A 9,958-nucleotide genomic window follows, 5' to 3' on the forward strand; every position below is an offset into this window, starting at 1 on the left:
TGCAGGGGACAGGAAGCTGAGCAGGGCAGGTGAAGTTGCTGCCTTTGCCACCTCTTGTACCTCAGTAGCGATAGGAGGACGGTGCTCCTGCTTCGCCTTTAATCACTATGGCTCCCTCTTTGAGCAACACAGTAAGATTGTGTTTTCCAACAGGTTTGAGAATTTGATGAGAAGAAACTTGGGATCTTGGAGGATGGCAAGAACTGCTTACACTAAGGAATTAAGTTCAGGGTTGCTATGTAAAAGGAGCAGGGTGATGGTAGCAAGATACCCATCATGAAGCTAAAACAGCTCAAAAGGAAGCCTGCTTTACAGTATATGTATAAGACTGTGAGAAGAAAGGAGGAATTAGAAACTGCTTCAGATGCAGAATGGTGACACCCTCAGGAAAACTGAAAGATGGTGGGACAGCTCACATAACCAGAGCTCTTCAATGAATGAAGGGCTCATTAATAAAGGTAGAAAGGTAAAATTTGGAGGAGAGTTTTCCTCCATGTGAATAAGCTGCTTGAATGCATGGAACTGTTCTGTATACGGACAACATCTTTTTTAAGAGCTTGTGGATCACAAATGATCATTATGATGATGTGGCACAATGCCAGGAATTTGTTACAGAGCCACCTCCTCACCCTGATTGGTTGAGTGTCCTTGAAACAGCTTAAGGAAGGCACATGGTAAAGAAGGATCTTTGGTGCAACACATCAAAACCAAACCAAACCAAACCAAACAAGCAGTATACAGAAAGCAGAAGGAAAACCAGCCTAAAATGGAAGAATTTAAAAACACTGTACCCATCTGTTAGGATAAAAAAATTCAGTTGGAATTCAAACTGGAAAGTGAGGATTTAGGGCAACAAGAAGAGTTTTTACAGATGCAAGGACAACAGCAAAATAAACAAGAAAAATGTAGGTCTGGAATGGTGCCCTAGTGACAGGGAAAATGCATAGAACTTGGAAGTCCAGTCCTGCCTTTGTCTTCACCAGCAACACCCCCAAGTCTGTGCCCAGAGGCAGGGTTCAAGAAAGACAGCAACTACCAGTAGTAGAATATTAAATTGTGAGGACACGGCTTCATGGCTTCATGAATCCAGAATAATTCTGCACTGAATTCCACACCTCATTACGGGCTACATGGAATAAAGGACATTGCTGAGATATTCTGAGATTATGAAAGGCCCAAAGATACACATTCCAGAAAGAACACTAACAGAAATGTTTATTCAAAACATCTTAACACACCCTTTTACAAATAAAAATATTGCAGGCTTACCACACTAAATCATCTACTTCAAAATTTCAATTTTTTGGGTCTTTTCCTTTAGTTGTACCCAATTCCTGTTTCCTCTAGTTCATCCTCCAAAATCAGTAATTTCTGTGGAGTAGAAGGAAAGTCAGGGCATAGAGATGCATTTTATTATAAAACACTGAAAAGTAATCCCAGTAATCTAAAACATAACTCTAGAATTCTGCTGTCCACTTCAGTCCTCCTCACCCATTGCCTTTCAGTGTCAGTACTTGAATTCAAGTTGTTTACATTGTTTGTCAGCTGGCAGACAGACTCAGTACACCCACACTGACTGCCAGCCAGCCTATATGTAACTCTGAACAGCCAAAAAATGTCTCCTGGTTAGATGATATCATAAGGAATGCAGAACAAGAAAGAGGGAATTTCTGTATGGAAAAAGAATGATGGTAAAGGCACAGGGAATACCAGGCTGCAAAGAAAACAGATTTTTTATATCTGCTCTTCACAGGATGCATTTTCTTCAAATCATTCCCTCTTTCTATAACTTAATCTTGCTAAACATAAAGACAAGGGGAACAATACATTGCCTCCATAAAAATTATGGATGGAGTCCTAGGCTGAAAAATGTTTCAAATCATACAACTCCTTGCTTCTGGAAATAAAGATTTGGAGGGAACTTTGAGAACTCCTATCACTTTGCTGTGTTTTCAGGCATTGGCATCTGCCTCTATGCCATATCTGAGAGACACCTGGGCACATTTGTTCTCAAAAACACCCTAGAGAAGCCACTAGGAAAACCAGAACTGCTTTGTTGTGGTGGGCCAGAAAATTTATTAGAATCAAGTTCAGTCCAAATGGTTGAGTCCAAGGGTCTTTGAGACAAACCAGGCTCAATGCACTTTTTCAAAATCCAAAGCAGAGCTATAATCTGCTGAGGTTTCTGCTGGATTTGACCCAAGCCCAGGGATCCTGTAAGAAGTCAGCCCTACACACCAGGTCAGCCAGCTGCTTGTTCTGCCCTGAAGCTGGAGAGCACCCTCAGAGGTGAAAATGAAAAGCAAATAACCTGAAAACTACAAGAACTGGCCTAAATGTTTGGTGTGTACCTTCAAGCATTTTTATATGGTTTAAGAGATTTTCTAATCCCTAAAGACAGTGGTTGGCTTGGATTTATTGTAAAATTACAAATGGATAAATTTATCTGATGCTTTCCTATCAGATAGGCAAGCTTGTACATTTTAACAATAGATACAAAGAACACAATTGGTTGGAGGCTTATAAGCTAAATATGAGTAAAAATGGATGCATCCCTGTTGCTTCTTGTTAACTGTGTATTTAAAACAGGCTTCTGAACTGCCTGGAAGAAAATCTGAGCACCTGAATTTCAAATCTCCTTAGTTTGTAGCAGAAGCAAACCAATCAGAGACTATTTAAACTAGAAAGCATAACAATACCTAAAATTTGTTTCGTCATATTTGTTTTGCCTGCTTTTGAACTACAATTGAGAGAATTAAGAATACACAGTTGCATTCATGAGAGGAAAGTGAAGTGCTCAAAACTCCCTGAACTTCTCAGGACCTGACATATTTCCTCTCATTTTTGTTACCAAAAAAAAACCCAAAACCAAATAGTTTTGAAAGGCAATCTCATATAAATTCAACTCTGCAAGTGCTATCAAGTGTACATGCACAGAAGTGTCACTTTTAATTTGTTCTGTTGCAGTATATGAATTTAACTTCTCATAGTTTATCTCTCCAGAGGACTGCCCTCTTTATGAAAGGTAGAGATTCTCATGGTCTCCCAACAGCTGATTGACATCCGTAATTTCAAACCCTGACTGCTAATTAAAGAATGAACACATGTGCCCCATTTCTCACCTTGATCCTCCTGATCTTGGTTTACTTCTTCCTCTTGTCTTCCCTCACCTTCCCCTCCTGCATCGCTGGTTGGGTGACTCACAGCCTCATCAGTGACTGAAATATAAGAAATTAGAAATACCAAAGAAAACCAATTTTACAAATTTGCATTCAGCCTTTGTTTTCATGTAATAGCTCCTAACTCCTACTGAAGGCTGCTATTGTTGTTCACATGAGAAATCCCACAAAATCTTCTCTGTTTATAATCAAGTTTGTATAAACCATGATATAAAGTAAAATAACTCACAGGCTTCCCAAGACAGTTGTATCTCATGCTATGTGAAATAAAACAGATACATACATATTATGCAGTTTATGAATACACTTGGAAGTTCCAAACATCCAAATCATAGGAAAAATCATAGGAAAAACAAAACAAAAGACAAAAACCCTCTCACATCACTTGATATTAAACCCATAAAACCCATAGTCAAAGCATGGAGTTTCCAGATCTTTCCAGAGCAAACCTATAACTGATGAAATTTTCTCTTCAGCTACTGCACCTGCTGTACCTGCTGCACCTGCTGCTTCTCTGGGGTCTAGTAGCTCCTCATCATGGGGAGACCAGGGTGTTAATTTGGTAATTTCTGATACTTTCCATATTGGTTCAAGAGGTAATGGTGGTTCCTCATCTTCTTCCTCCTCTTTTTCCTAGAAGAGAATTCATGAAATCCAGTATCTCATCCTACAGACAGTAACTAAGATGATGGGCTAGTCTACTAAAACCTCTTTATCTGGGATAAATGGCAATGACCTTAAAAGTATTTACAGGTGGAGGAACTTCAGCAGCTGCAAATGCTGGAGAAGAATTACACTTTGAACCCTGATCAGGTCAGTTGGCTATGACTGATGATTGATACTCAATGTTCTGTCTGGTGGATGCTGCACTGTCTGACACAGAAACAGAGTGACAAAACAGCTGTTTCTGCCTCAATCTTTGCCTAGGGAGGACATTTGAAAGGATCTATGAAGCAGTAAGGTGCACAGAGCTTATGGTTTTGAAATCTGAAAATATTTCTTAAATTAATAAAAATCATGATTTTTCTACAAACACGAAGGAGTCAATAATTGAATCATTGTCTGTATTATTAGTATTATTAGCTAATTTCTTGTCTTTTTTTTTTTTTTTTTTAATGGGCTTTGTTCTGTAATTACTTCAACTAAAGCAAGGGCAAAATTTAATCTTTAGTGACAGAACTGTCCCTTGCTTTAAAAACTCATCTAAGAATTCCCTGCTGAACTAAGGAAGCACACATTACTCTGGATACTTCTATGAATCTGGTACTTAATTTGAGGATCCCTTGCTTTTCGCTGGAAAAAACCAAAACCGTCTCCAAGCTTTGCAAATCTCTATCATAACTGATAGGATTTTGATGATTATTATTTTATTCTTCAGAATTGATTGCTGCATCACAGAGTTTTCAGAGAGTGTTTAACAGGAACTAATGTGTCAGACAACAGAGGTAGCAAACTCTAAGCTAAAATGTGGCAATTCTTCTTGAAATCAAATAGTAATATTAAAATATAATCTCACTTCTGTAGCTCTTTTTGTGCCATATCTATCAGAAATGTTTCAAAACATTCATATATAGAGAAGGGAAAACAGACTTTGATCCCAGCCACTCCCTACAATTATTAGAAGCTGTGGATATTAAGCTCCTAACATGACCAGAACAACAATAGGACATACTTCCCAAACATGACTGCTGGAAATTACCATTTGTATGCATAGCACCAAGCAGTTCAGAAATACAAGAAATATTGCTCATTGTTTTCTGATGTTCAGAAGAAAATGCAATAGAGGCTAAATGTGCATACAAATGTATCTATATTCCTCTGTGATCTGAAGTTTCAAATGTTTTGGTGAGGTGTTGATTTTTTTTAAGCAGAAGGGATTTATGTCTGCAAGCAGTGTAAAATCACACCTTGTACATTTCAAAGCTTACACAGTAGAGAACATTTAAAAATTTAAAAAAAAACCAAAATGAAGCCTCATTTAATTCTTCAGAATGCATGAGTTTCCACCCTTCTTGCCTTATAAGATCTACTTAAACATCACTGTCTGTAAGGCATTTTATGTATTCCTCAACAATAGGTTTGACTTGCTAAGTCCTCTGATACTCACTATAACTTGCACTGTTTCTCTTACCTGCACTGGTTGTATGTATTCACCATGCTGCTCACATCCAATATCAAAGATGAATTTGCCACGACCTAGAGGCTGCATAAAAACACAAAAACATCAGGAGAACTGAGCAGTTAATCCATTCTAAGCACAGAAACATAAAATATCCTTTACTACAAATTCCATACAATAGTCAGTGACACTACAGTTTGAAAGCAATGTTGCAAAGAAACCTGGCATTGTGTCCCACAGAATAATTCAGTTTCACGTGTTACACTTATGGTACAGGAAACTCTACAAAAGATCAGAAACCTAGCTTCTTATTTTAAGTGGAAATAGGTCATATTAAGACAATTCCATGCTAACTATTTGGATTAATAGAAAGCATTCCTGCACACTTACCTTTCCATTGAGAAACCTGCCCTTAAATCTGTGGTTTAGGTGGATAAGTTCAGCTGGTCCATCCTGGATTCCATTTACCCAGCAGCCGACATACTTAGATCCTGTGTCTTTATAGACATAGGTGCCTTGCCCATGCCTAGGGAGAAAAAAATAATTTTGTTTTATACTAGTGAATATTAAGAATTTAGGCTGTTGTTATAATTAAGGCATTAAAACAGTATTAATCAAGCAGCTGAAACTACTCAAGCTAGACTAAATTGCCAAGGTCACCCCTGGACTTCATTTGCTGCAGTCAGACATGCTCTGAAAATAATGTTTGCATTTTAATGTCCTTGGGTGACTTGAAACATCCCTGTGAGAAGGAAACAAACCTCTTGTTGTTAGCCCATTCTCCAGTATAGGTGTCTCCATTTGCATACAGATATTCTCCATAGCCCTGTCTCTGGTCATGCACCCAGTCTCCTTCAAGGACAAAAGGATAAAAGCAGTGTGAGACCCGATTTATTTCATTGTGTGATACAGTAGCCAGTTTGTAACATTATCATACAAGTACTAGGGAAGGAAAAGAAAGCTGTGGCACTGCTGGGATTCCTCACTATTCCTTACACCACTCCTTAGCCTGAAGTAGAGTACCTTGCTCTTTTTTCATCAGGCTGTTCCTCTTCACATGTATTTATGCTGCTGCCTGACCTCCCTCTCCATTTTTCCATAATTATGTGTCTCCATTATCACTCTCTATTACCATTATGAACACATAACAACGCAGTCCTATCTTTAAATTGGGTAATCTATTACAGTTACATTAGATAATGTGACATTTCCACACAAATTTAAAGAGGAGCTACTTTAATTTGACTCATTTGCTGAAGTAATCCTGTCAGTATTGGGGCACATATATTCAGAAGGAGGCTAGATGGTTTGTATCTTAATTATTCTTCTAATCAAACTTAAAAGAAATTTAAAAAAATTAAAAAAACCTCAGTGCATATGTTCCTGCAAGGCAAGACTGGATTGCTCTTTTTGCTCTCAGCTGTTAGCCCTCACAATGTGAACATCTTTTCTTTCCTAGCTTAGAAATGAGGGGGGAAATATTGTCCTTTGAAACTTAATTGATAGATTCTGATTGTGTCAGGTGCTCTCCAGCAGGGGAAGCAAGGGAAACTCTGAATTTCAGCTTCTTCAAACTTCGTGTGTCCCAATGCCTAAATAAGGGCTCTAATAAGCAGCCTGTTTTTTTTATGATAGACTTAATAAATGTCTTAACATAAATCCCCATAAATAAACCACAAACTTCTCAGAACTATTACTAAAAAGAGAATAAGAGGGAAATATCTTGTAGAAAATGTATCTTCTTAAGATATTTTCCAATTCACTCTTTTCATTTCTGGGGGGAGAAGTGAGGGGGGAATGTGTCCTTTTGGCTACAGAAATCCTTACAACTGTGTTCAGTGCTTTACCTGCATATTTTGATCCATCCGGATAAAAAAATACACCTTTGCCGTGCTTTTTGTTTTGAAGGTAGTCCCCGGTGTAGATGGCACCGTTTTTAAACCTGTAGGTCCCCTGAAACACATTTGGTACAGGTGAAATACCGTCAGTTCTCACCCTTGTTTCAACACAGAGCCCAAATAACACAAGCGCAGAAGCACAACCAGGGTCGGTGTCTTACATGTCCACTCCTCAAACCACACTCGTATTCCCCTTCGTAGGTGTCACCATTGGGCAGCTGTGCCTTCCCAAACCCGTGCCGCTGCCCTTCGGAATTGCGACCGCCTTCGTACTCCTGGCAAAGGCGGAGGGAAAATGGTTACAGCAGCTGGCAGTGTGCCCTCATCAGAGGGAAACGGGTGTTTGAGGAAAGCTGCTCCAGCGGCACTCGGTCAGACCCCGGCACCCCGAGGTTTCCTGGCACGGCTGGAAAGCGTGGCTGTGTCAATGCCAGGTTAAAAGCCGGGCAGGTCGCACCGGGAATGCCACAGCCGCACTCCCCGGGGGAGAGGTTCCCTTTCCCTTCCCCGCTGCCCGCCCGCTCCACCCGGGCCCCGCGGACCCCGATGCCTCCCGCGGCCTCCCCGGCCTCGGAGCCCTCCTCGGAGCCCAGGTCCGACATGGCGGCGCCCTGCCCGTCGCCGTGACAACCGGCGGGGCCGCCCCGCTGAGGGAACCGGCGCCCGACTCTCCGAGCGGCCGGGAAAATTCACCCACGAACACCAGAGCTTTATGTCCGAAAAGGAGACAGAGGAGTCCTTTATTCGAATAAAGGGAGAGGCCATGGGGCATTCCCCTGGGATCTCCCAAGTTTTTGGAGGACTCAGAATCCTTTTTATCCTATTTTCCCGGCCGCATGTCCCTCTCTATTTCCCCGTTGTCTGAGGTACTTGAGAGGTACAGACTTCCCGGAATGCCTGATACCTAAGATTCCCCTCTAATATATAACCCTCCCTCTTAATTTTTAATTCTTAGTAAATTATGGTGTTTCCCCATTGTCTCTTTCATCTTTCAATATCCAATTTCATTTACCAGCAATCCTACAGTCTGTTTGTAAAGGCAAATATCTTTTTTTCCATTCATCAATGAGTGGAATCTTTCCCATTGTTTCTTTTATCTCTCAGTGCTAGTTTTATTTACCAGCAGCTTAAACCCATCATTCCTCTCCAAGCTGTTTGTTAGAAAGGCAGCATTAACCATTCAGCATTGAAGGAGCATGGGGATGGCTCCCCACAACATGCACGTCATTCATCAAAATGCTTACCTATTTATATATTTTGGCAACGAGATCAGTGCTCATTGGCTTAAAATTCACATAGTTCTCTTCATTAATTAGTCTTCTGTCTTCTATTTGTTATTGGTTTCTCGCTTCTCATGCTAATTAGTCCTCATTTTTCAGTCTTTTTATTATCTTTTTCCCAGATAGGGCATCTCTGCTTTATGTAATGTGGTTTATAAATTCTGTTCAGTTCTCAACAATAAATTTCCCTCCCAGGCTCTGCTAACTTCCTTCTCAGGTCTGAGAGCATTAAAGTATGTCAAGCCCTAAACTCTTAACTGCTTTTCCTAACACATGGACATCACCCAGAGTTTGCCCATCAACTGTGAACTATTTCACAGATTAAAGCTCTTCTCAACATTTCCCCCCACTGCACAGGCGCCTTTTAAAACAGTGCCAGACTCTGTTTAGTGGGACCAGCATCAGGATGAGGAGCAAAGGCCATGATATAAAACACAAGAAGTTCCACTTCAACATGAGGAAGAATTTATTGACATGGAGGTGGCAGAGCTCTGGAACAGCTGCCCAGGGAGGGTGTGGAGTCTCCCTCTCTGGAGACATTCCAAACCCCCCTGGATGTGTTCTTGTGTCAGTGCTGTGGGTGACCCTGCTGAGGCAGGGAGTTGGACTGGGTGATCTCCAGAGGTCACTCCAACCCTGTTCCTCTTCCCCTCAGCTTTTCCCAGCCAGTGCCTTTTGTGTGTTGAAACTGGTGTCATCTGGGATGTGACCTGAGACCCCCTCAGCCTTCTGAGAGCTCCCAGTACTTCAGCTGGTCCAGCCTGAAAATAACATTTTAGATTTAAAACCCATTCCTCCACCAAGATTATTTTAATTTGCATGAGTTTATTGATGTTCAGAAATACCAGTCCACTTCTTGTTTTCCTCTCGTACAGAAGTCAGGCAAGTCACCTCACCATCACTCTGCACAGTAATTTAATAGCCAAGGATTCACAAAAGGAGCCAGGCAAGGATATGCTTGGTGAAAAGCAGTGAGCTAGACAAGCACTGGGCAGAGCAGGTGACACTTCTGAGGTAGACAGGATTGGCAAGTGGCTGGAAAATGTGGTGGAGGTCACCTTATGCCCTAAATTAAAGCTTCACCACCCAAACCAGAAGAAAAACAGGGTTATCATCACTATACAAAAAATACACCGTATTCAGGTGGGTTTCCTCCTTTTCATAGGTAGGAATCTAAATAGCCAGTGTTTAAATAATGTATGAATAGTAATAAGGTGTCGCTTCTATGGCAAGTCTCTTTTTGTCCTCAGTTGGGTAAAGATGAGAAAGGAGGAGACTATTGCTAAATACCTCCGTGATCATAGGAACCCTTCCGGCTTCCAAGTTAATGTCCAGTTACTCATTTGAGAGCACTTTGCCTTTGAAGCAGTTAAGAGCACTGAAATTCAATTTTTTTAGTGGGCAGAGCATTAAGAAGCTATCTATACATTTATTGACACCAAACTGTAGGGTTATTTCTCTTTCCTACACACTCCCAGCATT

At 40.7% G+C, this 9,958-nt stretch overlaps 1 protein-coding gene across 1 annotated transcript; it reads right to left on the reverse strand.

Moving 5' to 3' along the window:
- Positions 1–1,239: 1,239 nt before the first annotated feature.
- Positions 1,240–7,807, reverse strand: RSPH1 (radial spoke head component 1). Its single transcript, XM_058831525.1, has 9 exons — positions 7,739–7,807; positions 7,358–7,471; positions 7,146–7,251; positions 6,060–6,150; positions 5,689–5,824; positions 5,311–5,382; positions 3,674–3,812; positions 3,123–3,218; positions 1,240–1,371 (listed from the first exon to the last, which is right to left on the reverse strand). The coding sequence occupies exons 1-9, from the start codon at positions 7,796–7,798 to the stop codon at positions 1,349–1,351; spliced, it is 837 nt and encodes a 278-aa protein (XP_058687508.1). The 5' UTR covers positions 7,799–7,807; the 3' UTR covers positions 1,240–1,348.
- Between the last annotated feature and the right edge of the window lie 2,151 nt (positions 7,808–9,958).

This window comes from Poecile atricapillus, chromosome 1, assembly GCF_030490865.1.
Source record: "Poecile atricapillus isolate bPoeAtr1 chromosome 1, bPoeAtr1.hap1, whole genome shotgun sequence".
In the NCBI taxonomy this organism is placed as follows: domain Eukaryota; kingdom Metazoa; phylum Chordata; class Aves; order Passeriformes; family Paridae; genus Poecile; species Poecile atricapillus.

Coding starts and splice junctions, on each gene's coding strand:
- RSPH1 (XM_058831525.1), bottom strand. CDS start 7,798: ATGTCGGACCTGGGCTCCGAGGAGGGCTCCGAGGCCGGGGAGGCCGCG. Junction 3,219..3,673: donor AGAAGCAGCAGGTGCAGCAG/GTACAGCAGGTG, acceptor CTTATATTTCAG/TCACTGATGAGGCTGTGAGT. Junction 1,372..3,122: donor CCAAGATCAGGAGGATCAAG/GTGAGAAATGGG, acceptor TCTACTCCACAG/AAATTACTGATTTTGGAGGA.